This window comes from Pygocentrus nattereri, chromosome 9 (genome assembly GCF_015220715.1).
Source record: "Pygocentrus nattereri isolate fPygNat1 chromosome 9, fPygNat1.pri, whole genome shotgun sequence".
NCBI classification, from domain to species: domain Eukaryota; kingdom Metazoa; phylum Chordata; class Actinopteri; order Characiformes; family Serrasalmidae; genus Pygocentrus; species Pygocentrus nattereri.
In genome coordinates this window covers 45,899,843-45,927,003 of record NC_051219.1, presented here as the reverse complement: position 1 = coordinate 45,927,003, position 27,161 = coordinate 45,899,843, and the positions used below count along the sequence as shown (strand labels likewise).

The window sequence follows — 27,161 nt, the reverse complement described above, 5'->3', positions numbered from 1 at the left end:
CAAAGCCTGTAAGCGGTGGAAAAGCAGCTCGTCTCACCTTTTTCTCCTCCGTCTGGCTCTAATAATGAAGCTGAGAGCTGATCAGAGTTAATGATCTTCTCAGCGAAGCTCGTTCTGCTCGTTAGTTTGTGCTGATGATGCAGTGATTCAGTCACGTGACGTCACTGAGTAGGAGGAGCTCATGAGGGTCAGTTCAGGACGGTTCATCACATTAATGACGGATTTGAGTCTCTTATCTAAACGAGTGGGAACCGTCGAGTCCGAGAGATCGGATCTGAGGAAAATATCTGATTTAAGCAACGAGGCTTGTAAAATGAACGTAGCTTAGAGGACAATAGTCACGCAAAACCTTTCTGTAAATACATCCCCAAAACTCTCAACCAGCATCCAGGTCTTCATTAAGGCCTCATAGTCACGCCAGCGATTAACTGTGTTTTTGATGCAGTCCCCACTACAGAAAACAGGCGTTGGACCAAATTCTGACTCCCCCTCATGTACATGGCTGTTACACATACATACGAATGCCACAGACTGTGTTTGTGATTCCAGGTATTTCTTATAATAACATTTTTAAACTGATGATTTGTCTTTTAACCCTGTAAAATCCCAGGCTTATTAAATACCAAGGCTTATCATTCAATCACTACAGGGACTTTATTGCAAACTGCCTGAGCTACACACTTAAAATAAACAGATGGTTCTTCAATGGTTCTTTAGTAAAGATAATGGTTTCTACAGAACTATGAACACTCAAAGAACCCTTTGTGTGATTAAATGGTTCTCTGCATGGTGAAATGGTTCTTCAGATTGATGGAGAATATGTTGTATATGGTTCTGTAAAGGCGCCAACAAAGGGTTCTTCATTTGTCACAAGCTTAATATTCCAACAATAGCAGAACCCTTTGTGGTGCTATACAGAACCCGTTTCAAAAACCATCTACAGCATGTTCTCTGTCAGTCTGAAGAACCATTTCACCATGCAGACCCATTTAATCACGCAAAGGGTTCTGTGAGTGTTCATAGTTTCTTTATAAACCATTTTCTTTTCTGAAGAACTCTACACCTACATGCCTGCATTATATCCGTCCATATGAAAGACCACTGTGTTCAGCAGCAGTGAAGCTTTGTTCAGCTGTAAAGTTTACAGTAAACTATGTTTGGTCCTAAGTCACAGTGGCTGTGTTTACATGCAAAGATTCCCAATCCAACTGAACACATTCCGATTACAGATTCAGTCTGAGGTGTTTATACTCACTCTACTCAACAGTCTGATGAATATCTTCGTTTACCTGCTCACTACAAGTAATCAGATCCAAAAGGACACACATGCGTAGAGAACCGCTTAGAGTAGACGTTGCCATGCCAACGAACATCAGGTGAGGTCCAGTCAGAGTGAGATGAGCAGCAGTGAGCAGTGATTGTGTTTTTAACTGCTTTAAAATGACGTCAGACTCAGGAAAACGTCCTTCACACGTCCTTATTAAAGAAGGCCGAGAGGAAGACGTCGTGCTCTGAGACGCATAAGCTGGACGTCCGTCCCACCGCCGCCTTTTAAAGATCAGAGCAAGAACTTCGTTTCCATGGATATTATTCTTCTATTTAACAGATTATTTACATGATTACCCACCTCATCAGATAGAAACTGTATTCTGAATGGCCTCAATCGGACTAGAATATTCCGATTAAACTGTATATATGGGCGTATTCTATCAAGTCAGATTATTAACGGCTGCATGTAAACGTTGCTACTGTCAAGTCTGTGCGACCTTAAATCACACTTGGATGCAGTTTGAGCAAGTTTAGAAAATTTTTTGATATTTTCTGAAAAGATTTGCGTGAGTCTCGCAGCTCCAGCGCTAAACTAAAGAAGCCAAATTTAAACACCAAGCATTTCTTGGATGATCAACTACATCTGGGAAAGTGGAAAACTTTGTACCTTTGGTTTTGCACTGATCCATTTTAAGATTTGATGTAATATTCAGATTTTTGTGTTATGGATGTCTTTATTCTACAGAATTATGATGAGTCCTCAAACAGGACTTTTACAGTGTCTGCAGTGTCCCCTTTAACAAAACAAGCCCCAAACACACTGAGCACAAAGGGGTGTGGGTGTGTACATAGCATGAGCCCGCCCCCTCTCTGCCGCACCAAGACGCCTACTTTTGGTAGTAAGCTCTCAGACCCGCTCTCTCACCTTGACGTCCTGCTCCAGCGTGCGGATGAGCTCCCCGTCCACCTGGCCCGTCTGGGCCACGCGCAGGCTGCGTCTCTCCGCCTTGCGGAGCCGGTACTGCAGGATGCGGCAGGTCTTGTTGGCCTGATCCAGCTGCTGCCGGAGCTCCTGCAGCTGGTACACGTCCTCCTCCATGTACATGTCTCTCATCTCCAGCATCTCAGAGCGCAGCTCCTCCACCTCATCCTGACACACACACACACACAGGCAGTGAGTTTACATCTGATGCAACATCTCTTGAGGAACCAGCTCTCAGGTCACCTCTAGCATCTCCAGCATTTCAGCCTTACATCATGAACCCAGCCGGAGTACTAATCCAGCTAAAGTATTTATGAGAGCGAGTAGTAGTAAACGCAGGGCCGCTGATTGGCTGGCGAAATGCGGTGGGCACAGGCAGCCGCTCATTGGCTCCTAGGATGCAGTGGGCCACCGCGTGCGGTCACACAAGTTCTCCACTATGTAGGTCACTCACTGCATAAACAGTAGCGTGAAAGGTGGGCACGAGCGAGCTGCAGCAGCTGCAAACATCTGCCAAACGAGCACAAACACATCAAGGCTGCAGCAGAGGGCTGGATACAAAGGCTTAGTCCACTGAGCTGTGTCTTTACGTGTTTTGGGGGAACAATGCAGTTTAATTAGCCAATACAGATGAAATTAGTCTTAAAACAGGGTCTCAATACGAATTAAAGTCCAGCAGAATGTGAACACCGGCGCATTCGGATCCAGCCGGTCAACTGGGCTGTGTCCTGCCTCCTTCAGGGCCGCAGGACCTGTTTACTGCCCGCTCTTTTATAATGCATTGCACTGTCTGCTGCCCTGCGTTGCCATGAAATAATCAAATATATTTAAATATGATTTTGTTTGGTTGACGGCCAGAAACTAGACAATCTATCATCCAGTGAAGATCTGATGGATCTCAATAAACCCTAAGCAGCTACCGCAGACAATAAGAACTAAATAGTAGAATAATTAAATAGTACATTTCGGTCAAATCTGCCTATTTACACCAGTTATGACTTGGTTGAGTGTAGCAGCCGCTGATGATGCACAATGTGCACAGATATTGATCTGTTTAGCATAACGGTCCGAGTGTTTATGTGAACTTCTCCCCCCCACAGAAAGCCCCCCACCTTCAGGTAGTCGTTCTCCGACCGCAGCTCCTCGATCTCCCTGAGATACTCCTCGTGTATTCCGTCCGCGAGCTCCTCGGTCAGGTCGGAGAAGGCGAGCGAGGTGCTGGCGGCCACGCGGCTCTCCAGCGAGGCCAGCGAGCGCTCATCGCCGGGCGACACGCTCCCCTCCCCGGCCTCCACGCCCTTGGGCCGCCGCTCTCCAGCCGCTCCCCCGCGGCTGCTCGTCTCCGTGTCGCTGCTCAGGGCGTCCGCGCTGATCCGGTGCTCCTCGGAGGCGCAGTCCGACAGCTCCGAGCTGCTGTCCGTGGCCGAGAGTTTGCCCGGCGCGCAGCCGGAGTCCTTGCTCAGCTCGTCGGATGCGGCGCTGGCGTCCGACGTCTTCCTCCGGCTCGGCTTTGCGCTGGCTCTCGTCGTCGCAGCGGCGGGCTGCCCGCTTCTCCCCGCCGCCTTGCCCTTCTCCCCCTTGGGCTCCCTTACCCCGCCGGGGCTGCGCCGCGACACGCGGGATCCGATGTGGATGGAGCCCGGCTTCACGCTGAGCGCCGGGGCGCCGATGCCTCCGCGGATTTTGGCCAAAGACCAGCCGGGCACGTCTCGCGGTCGGGCGGGCGACGGCGCCCGGTGCAGCTTCTTCTTCTCGCCGGCCGGAGGCTGGCCGCCGTCGTTCTCCATGGTGCTCCTCTTTCCCTTGGGCGAGGAGGCGGTGTGGGTGGGAGAGCCGGGGTCAGCCTTTGTCTTGGTCATTCATTCCGCTTTGGAGCCACGATTCGGTGAGAAATCAACCAAGCGGTTTAAATCGCCCCGGCGCGGTCCACTCTGGGTGTTTTGAACCCTCGGCGAGCAGCGCGGACCTCCTGCGTGTCCGGTGTCTCCTCCTCAGCTCGTCGTTCCCACGTTCCCCCTCGTTGCTGCTCGACGGCACTGCAAGAGCGACGGCTGGAGAGCCCGATCTGGACACTGAGGTGCTTCTCCCCGCCCAGATAGCGGCTCTGACGGAGAGCAGGCCCAAAAACAGCGTTCACGGAGCTCTACCGCCACCTCCGGCTCCAGGAGGAGGACCAGCAGGAGCTCAGAGGTCTGGCCTTCTGAGGAGGATCAGTGGAATAAACAGACCTACCTTCTGAAAGGTCCTACTGAGCATGCGCAGATCATTGTTATAGTGTAGTAACTTCATGTTTAATTAATGTTTAATAGTGTATTTCATGTTAATTCGGTTATTAATATTAAATATTTATTAATATATCATTACAGTTATTAATATTACTAATCACCTGGTCAGGTGGTTCAGTGCCATTTCTGCTTTACATGTATCACATGCCAGGGCTACAATTTACTCATATTTTGAAATACAACAATAAGTTATTTTAACAATTTTACCTTCTTGAGTCTCAGTTTATCAATATTGGTTTTTAAATCAATCAATCATATAGAATTCCAGTCACCACAGAAGAGCTCGTCCCCCAGTCGTGTGCGAAGGCCGAGGCCATATTTTAAAGTAAGAAACATGTTTTTCTGCATTTAACTGCGATAATCACTACACGGCTCTGGAATATATCAATTAAATGACATTAAAAATCAAAAGCTGAATAAATATTATAAAATATATAATGAAAAAGTCACACCGATGACGTCACTCGACCTCCTTCGACCTGTTTTCTGAGGATCTATGGAGAAAAGCTCATGGTGAGTCCACTGTGTCTCTCAGTTCTTCTCAGATCTTCTCATTCAGCTCATGATCTCATATGAAGCTTCTAGCTGACGTCACTGGTGTGACCGACTTTATTCTGAGGTCACTGTGAAAAAATAGAAACACAAATGGATTAAATTCCATATTTTAGTGGACGTTCCCTGATGGACAGCGTGTGGTTTGATGTTCTGTAAAATGCATTGATCATTAAAAACGTCTCTGGTGTTTCCTTTATTATGTGGATCACCAGAGACGGTCAGTAACACCAGAGACTCCTATGGACAGATAAAGTGGACTTCTTCTGTAGAATGACCCTAAGGCCATCAAACTATCCCACCTATAGATTTCAGTGCAGGTAGCAGTTTCTGATGCGTTACGTAACAACATTTCACAAGGGAGTAAAATTCGTCAGAACACTTTTAGGAATTTTGGGCCTCTTGCCTCACTTAATTTTCCTTAAAGGGAATTCCCACCGATTTTTATTTTTTATTTTTTGCATAATTAAACGGTAAACAAAGTGATTCCGAGTGATCTGGTGTGAAATGTCCCATTCTGGAGAAACAGCTCAGAATTGATTGCAGTGGTGGTGATGATTGGAACCTACGGCATGGCACCAAAACGCCTAACGACCAATCGCCTGCACACGTTTACGTTTAGAGAAGCAAGACTCTGTTTCCGTCCGTAGACTTTAAAGATTTTACACGTACAGACGTAGAACGCTGACGTCCACAGGAGGCTAACTTTGATGTTTCTTACCCGAGTTTGCTGGTCCTCCTCAAAAAGCAGACAGGGCAATGTTTCACCTGTAGATGGCGATATTTTCTGATAAGTCTTGTGAGCCTTCATCACTGGAAACGTGTTATTCAACTTTCGTTACATGTTTATAAGTGGATAATAAGCAGAATCACGTTTATTATCGATAATATAATATAAAATATAAATATATTTTACCTGTTTCCCCTATTTTTGAAGGAAAAACAAAACACTAACTTTTTTATTCTCTAAAATTAAAAGTGGTGGAATTCATTCCTTCTACAGATCGTCTCGAGACTAGTTATCATGTCGCTGTTGTCGGAAGAACCTCGTATCTCCAGAATGGGAACTTTACAGGAGAAGGAAAAAACGTACTTTACTTTTAATGTAAGTCAATGGAAAACATCTGATGGCATCATCTTTTTGACCAACATTGCTGTCTCACTCTTTCTAATTACGATTTCAGTGTAATGGTCAATAATTGGGAATTGTGTCCTTTAATTCTCAGTGTAGTTACTGTTGATCCACAGAACTCACTCTGCTATCCAGACAGACCCCATAAGAACATCATCATCGTCTACATCACCAGCCTGGCTGTGAGAACCAGAGAACTCGGCCGCAGTCGCCCAGCCCTGCACCCCCTCTAGGGACAGTGAGACAGCAGGAGGGGGCTCCTCTGTTGGTATCATTATCACCGTTATTTAGGCCAAGGCAGACGGGATGAAAGCCTGAAAAGCATTTCACAGTAATTACACACATCATGAAGGAGTGCGATAGGGTTTGTGAGATCCTGCAGCCGCTGGGGGATTTTCTCTCTCTCTCTTTATCTTCGCGTGTGTGTGTGTGTGTGTGTGTGTGTGTGTGTGTGTGTGTGTGTGTGTGCGTGTTTTTGGTGCTCCACTGAAGGATTTCAAAGCTGTTAGTCATAACAAAGTCTTTTAATGACCACCTAAGATTGGGGTGGAATGCTGAGCTATTTACAGGCATGTAGTCTGTACTACTCACTGATCATCTGTTCTGGTACTTTACACAGAACAGATGCCATGTATGTAGAACCCCTAGTTCAGCGGTGTGACGGCAGGAGATGTGACAAGCGAAGCCAAATTCCAGCTATTTTCCCACTCAAAAGGACGTGATTTACTCCGGCAGATAACTGGCAGGTTTAGTGTGTGAAGGGCAGGAAAATGACACTGATCCAAAAGATCTATTATACACTATATTGCCAAAAGTTTTCACTCCCCCATCCAAATCATTCAATTCAGGTGTTCCAGTCTCTTCCATGGCCACAGGTGTATAAAGCCGAGCCCCTAGGCCTGCAGACTGCTGATAAAGTGGACAGTGAGCGTAGAAACAAGGAGGTGGTCAGAATGTTACGCCTGACCGGTGTATGTCAGTGTTTAATGTCTGAGGAATGGCTTTCCTCATTGTTCTTGCTTTGAACTGAGCTGTTGGTGTACGGTCTCTTTAGCATTGAGCTCTAGGGCTCTTCTTATATGGAGATTCCTGCAGAGACCCACATAACAACCTTGCCAGGGCTTAAACACGAGCCTGGGCTTCTGGATTAAACAGCCATTAAAAGCTTATTATGAGGCCTGGGATACTCGCTGCTCACCTACGTTTCAGCCGTTGTTCAGCAGCAGTTCCATTGCTGCAAACACTCTGACTGTCTGGATGTGTTTATTGTCTAACAAACCTGGTTTGTATAGCCCATCACTGACATGCACTTTTTGTGTTGAGGCCCTTTATTTACCTATTAAATAATTCAAATAAACACATGACACAGCACATTGTCCAACAAAGCCTTCTTACAGGGCACCAAAATCTAATTCATTTTAGGAACGCATGCCTTCCACTGTCTACAAATGTGAAATGGTGCAACCACTCAAACATTTATACAGAATACGTATTAAAAATGAACTATAAAACCGGTTATGTCGTCATATTAAATAAATAAATAGTTGGGTGTGATTCTATGTTTGAAACCTTCAAAATCAAGTTATGTGAGCCTTGTTAGTCCCACACCGGGGAAATTTCACCTCCGGATTTAGCCCATCCGTACAGTGGAACACCACATACACACTAGTAAGCATCACTGCATCCACAAATGCTGTTAAACCTCTAAAACACAAAGAAGAAACCAAATATAAACAGGATCCAGAAACGCTGCCACCTTCTCTGGGCCTGAGCTCATTTAAAATGGACTGAGGGGAAGTGGAAAAGCGTCCAGCGGTCTGACGAATCAACATTTGTATCATCCAGACTGAAGACCACTCTTGGCTTGTTATCAGTGCTCAGTTCTAAAGCCAGTATTCATGATGGTTTAGGGGGCATTAGTGCACATGGCGCGGGTGACCTGCTCATCTGTGAAGGCTCCATTAAAGCTGAATGATATAAACATGTTTTATCAACATCTGCTGCCGTCCAGACGACGTCTTTTTCAGGGAAGGCCTTGATTATTTCAGCAGGACGATGTCAAACCACATTCTGCATGTATTACAGCAGCACTGCTCCGTAATTAAAGAGTCCGGGTGAAATTAAATGAAAAATATGACAAAGGAGCCCCTGAAACTGATGAGCAGCTGAAATCCTGAATCAAACAAGAACAGAAAACATTTCAGTTTGAGCTGCAGCAGCGTCTCCTCAGTTCCCAAACACTGACAGAGCTGTTCAAGAAGAGGAGATGAAACTCAGTTTTCAAAAAACAACAAAATTGCTCAGTTTCAACATTTGATTTGTTGTCTTTTTAGTGTTTTCCTTTAAAAATATGGTTCACATGATATAATTGCATTCTATTTTATTTACATTCTGCACAGCATCCTGAGTGGAAATGGGGTTGCAGATGTGTGTTCTCTGTAGAGAATGTTCCTCATTTTCATTTACAGAACCAGCGCAACGACTGGGGCACCCACTTTACTTACGGCTGTTGTGGGGGAATCAAGGGTGCAGATCAGGGAGGCTCAGTCCTGGTCCTGAGATCTACCGGCCTGGTGAGTTCTGATCCATCACCCCTGGCTCATATAGTCAGCTGCACCTGAAGGCTTTGATTGCCTGGATCAGGTGTGTTAGATTAGGGTTAGATCTAAACTCTCAGTGGTGGTTGGACTGGATGTAGATCAAGTGTTTTAACAGCACTCTCTCTCCCTCTAGTGGCTCTTTCATGGACGCACAAGCTGAAAAATGGAACGCCTACAGGATGACGGCTGCCCAAAGCTGGTCAGATGTACGGTCATAGTTATGCAGAGGCTGAACTGAAATCGGGCCTTATTTTGTGTTTTAGTGGTTGCATATAAAAGTTTTCTTTGGACTCCCCCAGCGTTTGGTCACAGGACAGGAAGCCAAAGTTTCATGTGAAGAAGTGTGTGAGCATCAGTAGGGAAAGGCCTACTGGACTGTGCCTGTGAACAGTGGACAAAGCCATGCTGTGGAGAGCCAGTGGGTGTAATTGGCGTGTATAATCCAGGATGAAAGGCTCCTTTTTCTGCACTCTGTGTTCCTCAAGCTCCAGCTCTGCCGACTTCCATAAACTTCTGGAGCAGTGCCTCGCTAACGACGGTGATAATTACGAACTAACGGCGGGCAGAAGGGCAGGACGCTCTTCTTTTTTTCAGTAAAGAGTCTATAAATAACGGACGTGTGATCAGAAAGAGCGTTCTGTTCCATCCTGTCCTCCAGGACTGATTAGTCTCTGTAAAGACGGGGAAGAGAGAGAGAAAACCGCTGATTTACGAAACTACTTGATTCGCTTGTTCAGTCCAGCCGTGCCGTCTCAGCCTTTGTCCTCCTCTTACGTCATCTTTCTGTCTCTCCCTCTCTCCCTTTTTCTCAGCCTCTCTTTCTCGCTGTCTCTTTTTCTCCTTCATACACTCATGCCAGACTTCTTATTAGCGCTGGGGTCAGCGAAGGTCGTAGTACACTGCGGCCGGGCCGGCGTTTGAGGTGCTCTGAGAGCAGAGGGCTATCAGTGACACTTGCCTCCATTATTGATGAGGGGGATCATAAACACAGGCCAAACTTATCTGTCATTAATAATGCACCACAGATTCATTACTTTCAATCGCTTTGATGTTTCTTTTATAAAGTTCAAATGACTCAAATTAAGATATTTTGTACTTCTGAAAATGGGCCCGCTGCAGCTTAGGCCCGCCAGTAATTCGTGAAAAGCGCACATGCTTTTGTTCAGCTGTCAGATCGACAGATAGTCAGTTGAACGATAGTGGCGTGATTCAGAAAACAAAGCATGCTTATTAATCTCCTCTGCATCAAGAGAAAAGCCAGAAACCCTCATCAGGGTCTAGACTCTCCTGAGGGTACCATGTCCCTTTTCGTAAGCAGGTAACATTCGGTTATTTTTAAAGGGGGATCCCGCAGATTTTTCCAAATTTCTGCACAGCTCGGTGATTAAAATGCAAGCAAAGTCGTTCCCAGTGAGTAGATAAAAAGTCAAATGCAACACTACAGAATCTTAATAGAATTATTGGTAGTAGTTGGTTGTGATAGTAACCGTGCATTAGTGTTTAGCCATCTACTGCACGATGTTGCCTCAGGGCAACAAACTCATTTTCCTCATTTCACAATAACTTTACACATATTTTAAGACAATAACAGGGTTACAGTAAAGGGAAGAGTTTGAGTAAGCCAATAAAAAACATGAGCTTGGTCATATTGTCTCTTAGCGGGCAGTTTTACACCTCTTTTTAACATTCAGTATGAATTTTTTGGAATGTAAATTTGCAGAAATAGGTTTGTTGCCTAGAAGCAACGCTGTGCGACAGTGGAATGGATTTAGTCAATCACAAGCCAGGACTCACCACCTCAGGAAACACGGCTCTGTGTAATTTCTTCCCATTGTCACACAATGTTGCCTCAAGGCAACACACTCCACATTATAATTACCACCGATTATAATTACACTACATTTCAAAAAGTATTCGGTCGTCTGGCTTCACACGCATATGAAACTCAGCAACATCCCATTCTTAATCCATAGGGTTTAATATGATGTCGGCCCACCCTTTGCAGCTATAACAGCTTCAGCTCTTCTGGGAAGGCTTTCCACAAGGGTTAGGAGTGTTTATGGGAATTTCTGACCGTTCTTCCAGAAGCACATTTGTGAGGTCAGACACTGATGTTGGACGAGAAGGCCTGGCTCACAGTCTCCACTCTAATTCATCCCAAAGGTGTTCTATGGGGTTGAGGTCAGGACTCTGTGCAGGCCAGTCAAGTTCTTCCGCACCAAACTGGCTCATCCACGTCTTTATGGACCTGCTTTGTGCACTGGTGTGCAGTTATGTACCGTCTCCTGGCAACCGCCAAACCCAGACTCGTCCATCGGATTTCCAGATGGAGAAGCGTGATTGGTCACTCCAGAGAACTCGTCTCCACTGCTCTAGAGTCCAGTGGCGGCGCTTTACTCCACTGCATTCCACGCTTTGCACTGCGCTTGGTGATGTAAGGCTTGGATGCAGCTGCTCGGCCATGGAAACCCATTCCATGATTCCAGAATGTCATGCCTGACCGGTGTAAATCTCCCTAGCGAGTTTATATATGCCTGCACTGTTACATGTATGTTTCCATGCATCTGATGTTAGGCACTATGTTTTGCTTTAATAAGAATTCATGAGAATCCTTGCTGTGCAACATATATTTAAAATATCTTTTAAAATTGTTATATAACTAAAATTAAAGATTTTATATTTGTAAATAATAAATTAATAATGTCAGGCCCCAGTAGCGGCACCACTGACTGCACGTTCCAAAAACTACTGTTGTTTTTAAGGATGACTGGAATTCCACAGAACAGCTTATGTTATAGTACTAGAACCAAAATTAGAATTGTTTTAACTAGAGCACTGACTTTACTGAAGTTTCTCCACTCTGGACTTTTTCCTTTCACTCCACTACATTTCAGAGTCTAATATCCGACTTTTTCCTCCTACATTTTGAGAAATCTGTCGTTCCTTTTGGTTTCTGTGTGTATAAAAACGTAACATGTCAAAACGAAAGAAGCGCAAAGCCAGAGCACCAATCAGGGCCCAGCGGTCACTTTGTTTATTCGTTCTATTAAAAGACTGGTTTACCAAGAGAGACGCTGGAGGACTTTCACCTGAAATGAGTTCATGAAGCCAGTCTGGTTATAAAAATGATAACAGGACATCAGAGCCAGAATTCCTCTTTTAGTACTTTTACTTTATACTTAAGTACATTTGAAGGGAAATACTTTAGTACTTTTACTCCAGTGGAGGTCTAAAGGTCTACTTTTATCTATATCAATATATCAATAGTATCAACTATATCAATAGTGTCATATCTGTACTTTGTCTCAAGTGCATGGTCTGTGTACCTCGTCCTCGACGGTCAGTCTCCTAAATTAGCAGTTCTATCGCTTGTAGCTCCAGCGGACTAACGGGCTGCGTCACAATATCAGCCCGAGTGTCCACGGTTCTGTGCACTACATAGGTCTCCTATCTAGAACACGGGAACGCGTATGGGAACGGGGCCGCAGTCATTCCGATGCAAATCGCTTCTCCGACGTCGGCTGAAATTACGTCAGGCGACGAGATCAAGCCGACGCGATTGGCCGACGCGCGCGTCCGTGAAGCCGCCCCGTCAGGCTCTTCCGCCGCGGTGTCAGCTCCGCTCCTCCTCCGGCGTCTCGTAACCGACTCACTTCGCATCCTGGACGCGGACCCGAACGGGACTCGCATCACCACAGGTAGACCCGCATTTATAACCGCTTCCACGCGTTTATTCGCACGCTTTTGTCCGAGTACCGGGCGCTCGGGAGGCGTTTCTCCTCAGGTTAGCCCGTTAGCTCGTTAGCGTGGTGGCTAACGTCGTTAGCTTGGACGGGAGCATCACCTACAGGAGCGCCGAGCTGAGCAGCCCCTGTCCGGCTTTATCTACCAGACTTTGACGTGGTTCCTCGTTGAAATCAAGCCTCCTGTGTGTTTCGCGTATTTGACATTATCATCAGGTTCGGCCTCGTCTGGCTGACTGACAGTGACTCGGCCTCAGTGCCTCATCCACAGCTAACCCGCCTTAGCTCAGTTAGCACGCTAAGCTAAGCTAACCTAACCGTTTAACGCTGATCTCCGCTTGCCCTCCGGCCGGGCTGCCCTCCGGCCGAGCTGCCCTCCGAGTGGCGTTGACAGTAACCCGGCCGTATTTCGCTTAACTTAGTCCAGCCGAAGGTGTGAGACTAACCCGCTTGGTGCCGGAGTCTGTTGTGTTACTGACCGATCAGACGTGTAACGTTAGAGCTGCCCAGGTCGGTCAGTCAGAGTTGCTGGACAGTGAAATGTTTGTGATCTGAGCTGAAATGGAAAAATAAGGCGAGATTTTAACTCGCCCGTAAACGCGAAAGTGGTCAGAGGGTTAAATGCCGGTGTTTCTGTCCCAGTCACGTCACCAGGACCCTGGTCCACAGGTTAAAGTCAGGTGTGTGAGGGACCTGCAGGAGTTCTGGGCATCTTTCTTTTGCTTTGGCACGACTTTGGTTCTGGTTTGGCTTAAACTATCTAAATCTGACTAGTCAGACTTGCAGGGTGTTAAGAGATTTAATAATAATAATAATAATAGTTGTTATTATTATTATTATTATTATTATTATTATTAGATGGGGAAAGTTTGTGAACGAACCTTTAAGTTGGCTTGAAAAAGCCAGTCAACGTTAAAACGATGAACAAAAAGTTGAAACTGTTGATGGTTGTTAAAATGTTGCCAAGCAGAAGCTGCAGTACCTGTGGTGGATGGTAATTCGTTGCTTGGTGCTACCGTGAAAGAAGTTCCACCTTAAATTCTGTGCCACCTTTTATTTTAGTGCTACCTTAAAGAGAGCTCCACCTTAAATTCTGTGCTGCTTTTAAAGAAGTTCCACCTTAAAGTCCGTGCCACCTTAATTTTAATGCTATGTTAAAGTTCCACCTTAAATTATGTTCCGAATTGTTTTTCACCGTACCTTAAATTCAGTGCCACCTTAAACTCAGTGCCACTTTAAATAAAGCTAACTTAAATAAACTTACTCAAAAACGGTGTGAGGAGTAGCATAGAATATTATTATTATTATTATTATTATTATTATTATGAAGTACAGTAAGTTGGCTTTTTCAAGCCAGCATAATAATAATTGCATGTATAGTGTTCCTGGGTCTCCTGTCTTCTGAGTGGCTGATTCGTGATTCCTCTGACTGTATCCATCCGTTTTGTAGCTGGTCGTCCTCTTCCTCGTTTATCCAAACATTAAGGTCTTTTCCAGCGAATCGGTTCTTCTCCGAATATGTCTAGAGTCAGAGCTTCCGTGTGGTTGTCTGGGCTTCGAGTGAGAGGTGAGGCTGGACTTGGTCCAGGGTCTATTTGTTTGTTTTCTTTGTTGATCACTATTTTTCCTCCTTACATCCGTAAGGAACCATGGCGAAGACCACAGCCTGGACAGTTCTGATCTTTCTTTGTAGAGTCAAGTCGTTGCATTTGAAGCTCCTTCATCCCTGATTAGGAAGTTTTACATGTCTGTGTTTACATGCAAAGATTTTTGCCAGTCTGATTGAATACAATCAGATTACAGATTCAGACTGAGGTGTTTATTCTCACTCTACTCAATAATCTGATGGAAAATCTTCGTTTACATGCTCGCTACAAGTATTCCGATCTAAAATGACGCGCATGTGCCTGGTATCACTTAGAGTGAATGTTATCATGACAGTGAACATCACGTGAGTCCAGTCAGAGTGAGATGAGCAGCAGTGAGCAGTGATTGTGTTTTTAACTGCTTTAAAATGACGTCAGACTCAGGAAAACGTCCTTCACACGTCCTTATTAAAGGAGGCCGAGAGGAAGACGTCGTGCTCTGAGACGCATAAGCTGGACGTCCGTCCCACCGCCGTCTTTTAAAGATCAGAGCATGAACTTCGTCTCCTCTGCAGACCAGTTTCTGCTCCGCCATGTTGAACGGTATGAACTCTCACTGTGACGCGACGCTCATGCAGAACGGACTGAAACTTTCCGATAGGGAATGTAATCGGATATAGACGTTTACACGGATATTATTCTTATATTTAATATTATTTACAGGTTTACCCACCTCGTTCAGTCGGATAGAAACTGTATTCCCAATGGCCTCAATCGGAAGAGACTCTTCCGATTGAGGTGTTTACATGGACGTATTCTATTCCAATTGAGCTATTAGTCGGATTACTTAATTATTAGGGTGCATGTAAACGTGGCCTGCCAGCCAGTGCGTTGCAGTTATCCCTTTCACCTGATGGTGGCAGCTGACCAGACCTGCAGCTTCATTTAGTAAACAACATTTAGTCAAGATGAGAGATAAACACTAAACACTGAAAACTGACGATTTTTGCGAGATGGCAAGATAAATTTTAACCCTTTAATGTCGAACAAAAACGTGGCTACACTGTCTGATATGTAAAGAACGTCACCTAACAAAACCAAAATATTTACAGATTTTAGTTTTTAGTTTGTATCACAATATTTTCAACAAGTAAACACTTGAATAGGAACATGATTAATACATTTGACCCATCGTGTTGTTACTCTTAGATAATGAAATGTTATTATTATGAGTGATTCTCAGTTTCCAGACTGCTCTGAACAAACAATCCAACAGTAAATAAGCCTCGTGCACCTTTTATGCAGTCGTAGGAAACGCAGGAGCTCACCGGAAGCTCAGACTGCATGTGCTGATGTTTTGAAAACACCCTTGTGTGTGAAAAGGACTCTAAACTTTGATTGTGTTTAATAAAGGAGCGTGGGCCTGTTTGTGGTGTCTGATCTTTGGTTTGACGCGTTCGCTTATCAGCTGCATTGTGAAACAGATTTATGGCCTCTGGCGGTTCTGTAATGTAGAGCGAGCTGCTCCTTATAAAGAGGTACTATTAAATCTGCATTACTGGGGTGCAGCTATGTGGAGTTGGAGGCAGGTTTAGGGAGGTGAGTATCGACACGCATTCCTGAGCGGCATGATGGTATGTCGCTACTTGTGTGTGTGTGTGTGTGTGTGTGTGTGTGTGTACCATAATGCAGAGCATACATGTCTTTGTTAGTGCTCTGATATCTTATGCCCTAACTTGCTGATTCATGCTCTGCCTAGTCAAGTGTGCATAACGCCTCCCGAGCTTGATTTGTGCAACGTCACATTTGTGTGTAAACCTGATGCAAGATTCAAGATTAAGTGACTTAAGTTTAAGTAACCCTAATTTAACCTTAATTTCCCACAACGGGGAAATTTCATCTCTGCGTTTAACCCATCCATGCAGTGAAACAGTACATACATACCAGGGGGCAGTGAGCACCCTTACCCGGAGAGGTGGGCAGCCCTATCCTCAGCTGTTGGGGGTCAGGTGTCTTGCTCAAGGACACCTCAGTCACATATTGTCGGCTCTGGGGATCGAACCGGTGACTTTCCCGTTCCCTAACCCCAGCCCATAACTGCCCAGTCAGTATTGGCGTTCTGTTGGCATCAAGAGTTAATGTTGGTTTGTTTTTGTAACACAACCCCATTTCCAAAAAAGTTGGGACAATGTGCAAGCATGCAAGCAAAATTTCTTTATACAGCGCTTTTTACAACAGATGTTGTCACAAAGCAGCTTTACAGAACAATCAGTATTACAGAGAGAAGAGAAAAGAGAAGTAAATCCGTGTCCAAGCCCCCATGACGCTCATGGGTCGCCAGCGGTGACGGTGGCAAGGAAAAACTCCCTAAGAAGAAACCTTGAGAGGAACCAAGACTCAGAAGGGGAACCCATCCTCCTACAGTCGACACTGGATAGCAAACATTATTAGTATGAAGAATTATAGTACAAAGTGGGGAAAAGAAAAGCAGCAATTAACTTGATTAATTTATGATTATGATGCAGCAGCAGCGTCTAAGGGTGAGGATTGCACAGTGATGCCAGCAAGATGTTCCAAAAAGGTTGGGACGGGGTCTGTTTACCGCTGTGTTTCATCGCCTCTTCTTTAACAGCACTCTGTAAGGGTTTGGGAACAGAGGAGATGCTGCTGTACTTCCGAAAGTGAAATGGTTTCCATTCTTTCTTAACATAGGATTTCAGCTGCTCCACAGTTCAGGCTCTACTTTGTCGTATTTTTATTTTATAATGTGCCAGGTATTATCAGTGGTGACCGGTCTGGACTGCAGGCAGGTCAGTTTAGCACCTGGACTCTTAATACGGAGCAGTGCTGCTGTAATACATGCATAATGTGGTTTGACATCGTCTTGCTGAAATAATCAAGGCCTTCCCTGAAAAAGACGTCGTCTGGACGGCAGCAGATGTTGATAAAACATGTTTATATCATTCAGCTTTAATGGGGCCTTCACAGATGAGCAGGTCACCCAGGCCATGAGCACTAATGCCCCCCTAAACCATCATGAATACTGGCTTTAGAACTGAGCACTGATAACTGAAGTGTTTCTGAGCCCATGCAGTGATTTCCACTACAGAATCATGTCTGTTTTTAATGCAGTGCTGCCTGAGGGCCCAAAGATCACGGCCAGCAGATACTGGTGTTCAGCCTCGTCCCTCACAGACAGAGATTTCTTAAATAAAAGAATAATATCTGTGTAAACGTCTGTATCCGATTACATTCCCTATCGGAAAGTTTCAGTCCGTTCTGCTTGTGCGTCGCGTCACAGTGAGAGTTTATACCGTTCAACACGGCGGAGCAGAAACTGGTCTGCAGAGGAGACGAAGTTCATGCTCTGATCTTTAAAAGACGGCGGTGGGACGGACGTCCAGCTTATGCGTCTCAGAGCACGACGTCTTCCTCTCGGCCTTCTTTAATAAGGACGTGTGAAGGACGTTTTCCTGAGTCTGACGTCATTTTAAAGCAGTTAAAAACACAATCACTGCTCACTGCTGCTCATCTCACTCTGACTGGACTCACGAGATGTTCGCTGTCATGGTAACGTTCACTCTAAGCGCTGCTCAACGCATGCGCATCATTTTGGACCTGATTACTTGTAGTGAGCATCAGATTGTAGAACAGAGTGAGAATTAACACCTCAGTCTGAATCTGTACCCGGAATGCATTTGATTTGGATTGGGGAAAAATCTTTAGACATAAACACTTCTGTATGTGACTGTTTCACTACCGCAGGCTGTTTTTGGAGAAGTGTGCTTAGCGTACAGTTCCGTCATGTTTATTACCAAATCAAATGGCCACACAGATGTGAAAGAGCACAATCTAAGCTTCTACTTCAAGCCAGGCCTTTCACATGGATTCGCTGCTCTCCGCCCTGCGGTGTGTTTGTAGAAGTTGCAGTCGTCCTGGTGGAATTAATGGCAGCTGAAATTGAGGCTCTGTGTTTGTGCCTGCCGTCTAATCCATTGTCATTTTTGCGTGGTTCATCATCAGAAGCCACCTGTCCTGCCAAGCGGGCCCCTATTCAGAATGATGCTGCCTGCTGCTTGTGTTGAGACCCACAGACAATGCAGCACCTGCGCGCTGCTGCGGCTGGGTTTATTTACCAGGCCCGACCCAGAGTGCGCAGTTGTCACTTGCCAGAATGTTTGGATTCGCTCTGTCATCTCTGATTGAGGTCCATACAGGGCTCTGTTCACTGGACTCGCCGAACTACTGCCAACCACCGGATTGTACGTTACTCGGTAGATGAATTCTGGAGACGGCGCTTTGCTGCAAGGTTGGGGTTGGGCTGAAAGATGAAAGATGAAGCCTTTATATCAAAATCGCAATTTAAGATTTGAAAATTGCACAATCACAAGAGCTGAAATAAAAAAAAAAATGATAGCCTACGCTCTTAAAGATGGTTCTTCAGTAAAGACAATCATTTTATACAGAACCGTGAACACTCAAAGACCCATTTCCATTCCACTTCACATGGTGGAACTGTTCTTCAGATTCTGGTTCTGTACCACACCAAAGAAAAGGGTTCTGCTATTGTTGAAGTGCCAAGCTTATAACAGTAGAAGACCATTCTGGTGGTGTATAGAACCCTTTTCACAAATGTGCTATATAGAACCACATACAACACAATGTCCATAAATTTAGAGAAACATTTCATCATGCGAAGAACTTGTTGAGCGTGCAAGTGAGTCAGTGAGTGTTTAATAGCAGAAACGTCGTTTTACGTGCCAAGAGGGGAAATTGAACCCAAGAGTTTGGGAAATGCCTGTAGACCAATCAGAGGCAACCAGACCTCCACTTGCAGTTTGGTTCACTGTGTTCAGGGGTCAAGCCTCACAACAAAAAACGTGGATATCGTGGTCGTCTTCGCCAAATTAAATCAGGCCTGAATCTTAATTTATTGAAAAATCAGGGTTTAAATTGGAGTTGCAGTATTAGTAGGAGAAATTGCGTTTAGATATATTCCACAAATCGTTCCGGCCTAGGTTGAGGTAGAAATTAATCTGGGAAAATCATGTTTAACCTTAAATTAGTGAACAATTAGGGCCAAAAGATTATTGTTGCAATTTTTAAAATCATTAAATCATTAAAATCTAGTTTTAAGTGAGGAATTTTACTCTGATAACCGAGCTTGTGAGCTTTCTGTGGATAAGTCGGATCAATCCACCAAACCTCCATGTGTTGTGACATCACAACCACTTACTGTCTGTCTGGCTCAATACATTCAGGTGTCAAACCTCAAGCCAGAAAAGCTGGATGTTCTGTCATCTTGGCAAAAAAGGCCTGAACCTTGACCTTACAGAACATAATCAATTTAAATCGCAGTCTCAATATTAGTAATAAATCACGTTTTGACATTTTCCCCTTAAATCGTTCAGCCCTACGTACAGTAGGCCTCTCCTAAGAGTCTCTGCTCTCATTCGTGCTTTCGTGGAAACCACCATCAGTGATCAAAACTGGGTTTCTGGGTAGTCTCAGCCTCAGAGGCTCCGCCCACTTGGAATTGAGTGTCTGAAATCTTTGGCCACAACTATCGGGACGTTGTCCGATGGGTTCTGGCTGCATTTTATTCAGAAATTGTAAACAAGCTGCCTGCGTGGGGCATTGCGATGAAAAATGACTCATCAAAAGAGTGAGTGTTGATTGGTCGCTTGAGATGTCAGTCAAAAGCCTCTTCCTGACAAGGTAGGCCGTTCTAGACCACATTATGTAGTGAAAAGTACCCGAATCTCTGCTGACAGGCAGAAGTCTGGCCTAGTATTTGATACACTTCATCCAATCAGAGTGAAAAAAGGAGTGGAGGAGGTGTGGCATATACTATAGACACGCCCACATTCAACTTACTGTTTTTTTTTTCCTTTCTAAAGTTGCTTTTATGTTTCTGGTCTGTAAATTTATAGAAAATTGAATTGAAACTTGACTTCACGACTAAAAATTGTGTCGAATCTGAAAATGTGTGACTTTAATGAATTTCCACTGAATTTTAGCTGTAATGTTTTCTAAGTACTCTTAAGTGCTCTGGTACAGGGAGATTCACTCGAAAGAGGCCCTGAATATTCTGCTGTAGTTCCTGTTAGGAAGGAGCAGCTTTATCTAATAAAATACGTGACATACCTCGAGGTGTTGGGCTGGCCTACAGCGTCTCTGGACCTCAAGCATCCCGTGGACTGAGTACCCGGTTCGCCCTTCTGGAATTGGTGGCGTCTGTGAGGTTGCATGGGTTTCGATTCGTGTCCCACATGAATGACCTGATTTTTTGAATGAGTTCTGCCCCCTTGGCTAACTCACTTAATGTTTGCCGTTACGCGTTAGTTGTGCATGTCTAGACAGTGATCGTGTAATATTGACTGAGTGATGACACGGCTGTCCCTTGGAGCTGTTTTAGGGGCTCATTAACATTTAGTGCGCTTGTTGTGGTTTATATTGCTGATGGAGAGCAGAGTCATTTGGGATGTTTGCACTCTTTACTTCATGGATGCTCAAACTTCAGGGCATTTCACTAAAGCCACACGCTGAGGCCGTGTGTAGCATTCCAGCTGAGACAATGATTGATGAGATTGAATGATTATGTAGACGCAGCTGATCTAATATGTTGTTGTGCTGCATACCTGTAGGGTGTAACCTTGTTTTGCATAACAAGAGCTTTCCATGTGACGGGAGACTCTACCTTTTGCATCACCGTAGTAAGTTATGCTGCGTATCTCCAGAGCTGGTTCAGTTCAGCATGACGGATCGTGAACAGCTCTTGCAGCGTTCAGCACCGATCGTGGACAGACCTCTGAGAAGTGCTGGGCGATATGACCGAAAAACAATGTCACGATTAATTGAATCTTTTACCTCAATTGCGATTAATGAAGAATTCCTTTTTGTTTTGTTTTTTTTACCCTCATAGGTCACTGACAATGTTTGTACTGTAAATATGTTCTGCATATCTTAATGTAAATCGTCTCAACAGCCGGATCGGAATTCCCGTGACTTTTACGTCAGTCCAGCTCTGCGTTTGTTTTAATTTCATGCTTCCCAGACTCCAACATTTGGGGTGATATTTCTGTGTAAAAATTACTAGAGACTCATCCGAAACCCTCCGTGTTTGAAGAATTTTCTAAAGAACGCGGCCGCAGGGGAACGACGCCGCAGGAGAACGACGCCGCAGCATCAAAGAACAGTTAAAACTCTGAAAGCGAAGTTTAAAGAATCCGAGGACGTGAACCGAAGAAGTGGCCGCGCCCTTTTTACAGCTCGAACACGTTGTGGGTGATGAGCCCAGCTGTCAGTCAGTGAAGCCTCGTGATGCTCCTGTGATGCTGGTGAAGATGAAGCTGATCCTCCGGGAGCGACCGGCGTTCGTTGGCGGTTGTGATCGTTTACCTCTGGATGAGCCGCGTGACGCAGCGTGACGCTCAGGTCTTTTCATGAGGGTCAGTTTAGGAGCTGATCTGTTCAGACTGTCGCATACAGACCACATTTAAACGATCATCTGAACATCCAAACCACAAAATCAGATTTGGGCCACTTTTACCTGCTGTGTGAACGCAGCCTCAGCTTCCACGTCACAGACTGGGCGTGAAGCTTTAAGGGGCCAGTACATGAACACGCAGAGTGGAGAAGGAATCAAACCGATATGGGCGCGCTGGTTCGAGGTTCTAACGTCAGAGATGGTATATGGGTCACTTTTTTTCGTCATGTTTGTGGCGCCAGTCACGTGTAAAATGTTGCTCTTTAGGCAAATGTTACTACATGTATTTCAAGAATATGAAGCAGTTATGACTTCAGTAAAAAATAAAACCTGGGCGATGACTGAAGGGATTTTTATAATGTCAGAAATGTGTTGCGTTTACACTTTCATAGCGTTATAAGTCTAAAATAAGCGATTCAGTTCCTTATTTAATGCGACTGGCTGTTCATCACATGTTCATTAACCGTAGCTTGATCATCTGAACCTGGGTTAAAAAAAACAATAAAACAAGTTATAAAACAAGCTTAACCACAAGTGCATTTATTTATTTATTTGTTTGCTTGTTTGTTTATAAATAAACTGAATTTTAGTCAGGAAACTAGTTGATTATGCTTCCTGAGACAGACCCCTGATGTACCCCTGCCCTAACACACTTACTGGAACTCGAGTGTTTATTAATAAGTGTTTATTAATAAGCTGTCCGAGTGGGTATGATGTATATAATTGTGCGTTCTGGCTCCGTATAATGAGTTAGAGCTTGATTTGTATCATGTGAGTCGGTCTCTTGGTTTATCATTTGAAGTGAATCTCTTTGCAGCACAGCAGGTCTGAGTTTTGGGTTCGAATGAGATTATAATCTCACATTTTCTCCATTTATTTATCTTTTCTCCACCTTCTTTCGTGCTGCTGACTTGCTGTTGTATTTCTGTATGTTAACATGTGAGGGGTGTAATGATGCATCGTGACATGATGCATTGCAATACAAAACTGTGATGTGCATCATGCAGTTTTAAGTGTTTTCAGAAGTGTTTCTGAGCCCATGCAGTGATTTCCACTACAGAATCATGTCTGTTTTTAATGCAGTGCTGCCTGAGGGCCCAAAGATCACGGCCAGCAGATCCTGGTGTTCAGCCTCGTCCCTCACAGACAGAGATTTCTCCAGAGTCTCTGAGTCTTTAATGATGTTCTGCACCGTAGACGATGGAAAGCAGAAGCTCTTTGCTGTTTTATGTTGAGAAACGTTCTTCTTGAGCTGTTGCTCTATTTGATGGTGCCGTCTTTCACTGCTGCCAATCAAACACCAGGTGTTGTTGTTTTTTTTTTTTTTTGTTTTTTTTTTTCCTCACCTTTACCAGACTTTTGTTGCCCTGTCCCGACTTTTTTGGAACGTGTTATTGGCATCAAATTCAAATTGGGCATTTAGCATTTAATTTGTTATCTTTGTACTATTTCAATTAAATATAGGATTTAAATGATTCGTTTTTTTTAAATTTTGCACATTGTCCCAACATTTTTGGAATTACTGTTTATGCACGGAATTTAATATCTTGGGGAAAAATACAACATAAAATGTGAGTTCAGCAGAGTTCATCAAATTCAAAATGGGCATGAATTAAAAAAACTAACATCTTATCAAATGTTATGTTGGCTTTGTAGTATTTTCAGTTGCATGTAGTGCATATTTTTTATATATATATATATATATATATATATGTGTGTGTGTGTGTGTGTATTTTAATATATATAATAATAACATAAAAAATAACAATAATATTCAACTAATATGTCTAAAGTTGGATATGACATTTTTTATATAATATTATTTTTCCTCCTTTTGATTAAAATCTATATCTTTGTAAACGTATTTCTGTGACCTTTGGTCTCCGTTGACTTGTTCCCTGAATTATTCAGTTCTTCAATAAATCAGTAATCGGTTTAGTGACCAGTCCAAACACCTGGCCGTTCTTAGAGCTTCCGTGCTAAAGAGTCATTACATTTAACAGACGGGTAAGAATGGTTAATCTAATCTGCGCCAAATGATCCGAGTCCCCCTCGTAGCTTGTTTGCGTTAAGGGAGCTCAGCCTGCGGCACGCTGGGTTGTGATCTTTGCTCATGTTAGCTTATCTGCCCATCAGCCGTGGACACACAGACTGTTCAGCACTGGGTGGTGATCGAGTCCAAAGTTCACGTCTGTATTGAACATGTTCTTGCATACCTGCCTGAGGGAGGGGACTCGCGCCGACTGCTCTGGGTTGGGTTTTTACTAATTATAAGCAGCTAATTGCCATAAAACCGCCATCGAAGGAAGGGATATCTGGAACCGTGAGCTGCAGTAGAGTGACTGCAGACGCCCTCGGCCAGGTGCGCCCTCGGCCAGGTGCGCCCTCGGCCAGGTGCGCTCTCTCAGCCCCAGTGACGTCATCAAAACGTGTGGTTTCTGGTGGTTTTCGTTGATGGTTTTCTGTGTTTTCCTGGTGTGTTTATCAGTGTAAAGGATTCTGATGGTTTAATCAGGTCTTCTGGGGCTGATTCCACATACATTTGATCATTTCCTAATGGCCTCTAACGGCAACCATCAGGCCAATTCCAGTTGGGAAGCAAAACCATCAGGTTTTACTCCTTACAGCCCTGCAAACACGGTTACGTTGTGACTGCGTACTGTTTTGGTGCCCACAACGTTGCCGGGAATATAATTCCTAAGAAAGCTGTGAACGTTGTCTGACTTTTAAAATAAAGCATTTGCTTGCGTTGCTGCATAATCCGAGTGGCGCTGCTGGACTGGCCTGCCTGCAGTCCAGAATGGTCTTTCATTGGAAATACATGTCTTATTAAGTTCAAAATACGGTGATAAAAGCCCTGTGTAGCTGTGCATCTAAGGACTTGTATAACACTATATTGTTATTCTGGCTTTAAAACTGGACCACTTGGTGTCGTAAGTCCCCACATGGGTTAAGTGTAGTTAAAGGAAAGGTGATGTACCACAGGGTCAGTCAGAGCCGAGTTGAGCCGAGTTTTCAGTGGAGTGGACTATTCAGATGGTTTAATCAAGCTGAAGTTAGTGAACTGGCTGACTTGGCAACTACTTTTACTTGTTCTGCAATACGTTCAAACCTTTTGACTACAAATGATTTTTTTATTTAACATTCAAGCCCTGAATCATCTGAGCAGAACTAACCATGCTGTCTGTCTAATGACACGTGCAGTGTTGTTTAAGTAATGAAGATATCTGCCGTGCGCTCAGGAAGGGATGTTTCGACATTTCTGATTTATCGCAGTGATAAATGGGTCGACGGCGTTTAAGGGTTTTCAACAGGCCGTTTTTAAAATGCATAAACGAGGTATATCTGTTGCAGTTGTTTAAACACTGAGCATGTTGTGAACCCATAAATTCGGATTAAAATAAGTTATTTTAGTGTGTTTATTTGAATCTTTTAAGTAACAGGAAAATTACAATGAATTAATTATGTGGGAGAGGTACTACTAATGTATGCGGTACCTTTTTTATGCACTTAAATATTATTTTTATTTATTTATTCATTTAAACCTGAAGAAAAAAAAAGTGCTGCGTTACATCATTGACCCAAATATTGTCACAACACCCACTCTGACTGTCACGTCAACTTAAAAACGGATGGTCTGACCTGCCGCCTGCCTCAATTTTAAACCGGCTGTTTTTTTTTCCCCTGAAGCAGATAATAAATGCTCAAATATTTAGTTTTTATTAATTTATTAATTAATTACATTTTTTGTTAAACGTTAAAAATTGTGCTTGGGCTGATGTCCAAATGCCTGGGCGCACTGCCCGAGTATAATCCATGTGTGGGGAAACTGATATTTGTGATGTATTTCTGCATATTTACAAAGGCTCTCCGATCTGTGTGTGCAGGTGTAACTGCAGTGGGATCAGTGCAGTCGGAAGCGTCAGGCAAGCTGTCTGAGGGACCATGTTCTAGTGCCCCGTGCTGGCTGCCCACGCTCTACCATGAACAATGAGGACGAGTTCTATGATGCCGTCACAGGTGAGCAGAGGCCACACCGGAGCGCTTGGTGCCTGGTGCCTTTCTAATCCCCATCAGGTGATGGAAGGCAGGGCCTGGGGAAGGATAAGGGCACTTTTTGGTGCCATGTGTTTTAGACCACTGATAAGTTTATTGCAGTGGTAATCCAGACGTTTGATATAAACTGAATTGTTCAGCGAGGAGCATAATTTTATTTCTTTAGGCACAGAGTTTGCTCGGCTCGTGTGGTGCTACCAGGTAGGTGGAATTAGACCTTTAGTTTTAGCTTAATAAGTAATTAGAGCATTAGTTTAGAGATTTTCCTGGAAATCTCTAAAATTATAACTGCCACCCTCATAAGCAGGATGGACAGAGGATATGACCGGGCAACCCACGTTAGACAAACTGCCGCAGCCCTCAAGTAACACTTCCAGCAAGGCCCCCTGTGCTTTGCCTCATTTGTCGCTTGACACTGGCACCATTGCGCCTTTTGACTCGGGGCCCCATCAGGCAGGTTGTTTGTTGTGGCAGGCTAGTGGAGGACAATGGCCAGGCCACTCTGTATCATCTTACCATCCCTCTGCCCACGGTTTTAATAATGCAGCGGTGGCAGCCAGAGCGGCCGACAGCTCCTGTCATTGTCGCATACACTGGTGGGAAACCGGATGAAAAGATGATGGATGAATAAATAAAGGCAGCCGACAACCGTATAAAGTTGATGAGCTCGTTGTGCCGGTCAGGTGATGCCTGACGGCAAAAAGAGTAAGATGACCTTGCGGATAATACCCTGTTCAAGTCCTGTTTTGCCCTGAAGTTCCAGCTTTTGTAGCCTTGCCTTTTTGTTTTCTTTTTTGTGATGGTTTTCTTTAAAGAAGATTTAGGCTGCAGGTTTTTGAGACTGAAGTTTGGTTGCTGAGATACTTGTGACACTAACAGACGCCAATTAGGGCATTCTTCCTTTGGAAGCATACAGAAGGGAGGAGTTTGATTTGAGGTCTATGACTGATGTTTTAAATGGGCTTATCATTATCAGTGGGTTTCCTATGGGAACTCTTCGAAGTTCTGGTGCTGAGAGACCTTAAGCTTTAATTAGCTGTGCACAGAGAGTCGAATCGCTTGTACCGGTACGTGTTCAGTGAGAGTGAATCCCATTCGCAAGCCATAGGGGTGGGGAAAGATTGTTCGTTTGTTTCATCCATTGTAAGGCTAATTTATATCTCTCTGCTTGTATGTCAGGCTTGGATTCAGACGAGTCGTGTGAGGGCACTTCAGAGGCCAGCTTTAAAGATGCTGTAGTGGACCATGGTGCTGAAAAGAACAATGGTGCCATTCCACAGGAGAATGGAATCAAGAAACGCAGGTACAGTAAGATTCCTGGGCTGGAGTCTCTCTCTCTCTCGCTCTCTCTCTCGCTCTCGCTCTCGCTCTCGCTCTCGCTCTCTCGCTCTCTCGCTCTCTCGCTCTCTCTCGCTCTCGCTCTCTGTCTCGCTCTCTGTCTCGCTCTCTGTCTCGCTCTCTCTGTCT

General features: G+C 44.4%; 2 protein-coding genes across 3 annotated transcripts in view; one reads left to right on the top strand and one right to left on the bottom strand.

Annotated features, from left to right (window-relative positions):
* soga1 (suppressor of glucose, autophagy associated 1) overlaps positions 1 to 4,450 on the bottom strand; it is an 89,254-nt gene extending 84,804 nt beyond the window's left edge. For both annotated transcript variants that reach the window (XM_017715683.2, XM_017715684.2), the window contains exons 1-2: positions 3,364 to 4,450; positions 2,195 to 2,419 (exon numbers count right to left, since the gene is read on the bottom strand). In XM_017715683.2, the coding sequence (XP_017571172.2) occupies positions 2,195 to 2,419; positions 3,364 to 4,110 (972 nt within the window). In that variant the 5' untranslated portion in view covers positions 4,111 to 4,450. The remainder of the gene's footprint in view (positions 1 to 2,194; positions 2,420 to 3,363) is intronic.
* Positions 4,451 to 12,364: 7,914 nt separating this feature from the next.
* osbpl2b (oxysterol binding protein-like 2b) overlaps positions 12,365 to 27,161 on the top strand; it is a 36,604-nt gene continuing 21,807 nt past the window's right edge. Inside the window, exons 1-3 of the mRNA XM_017715682.2 lie at positions 12,365 to 12,518; positions 25,526 to 25,658; positions 26,874 to 26,997. Coding sequence (XP_017571171.1) covers positions 25,622 to 25,658; positions 26,874 to 26,997 — 161 coding nt within the window. The 5' untranslated portion in view covers positions 12,365 to 12,518; positions 25,526 to 25,621. The remainder of the gene's footprint in view (positions 12,519 to 25,525; positions 25,659 to 26,873; positions 26,998 to 27,161) is intronic.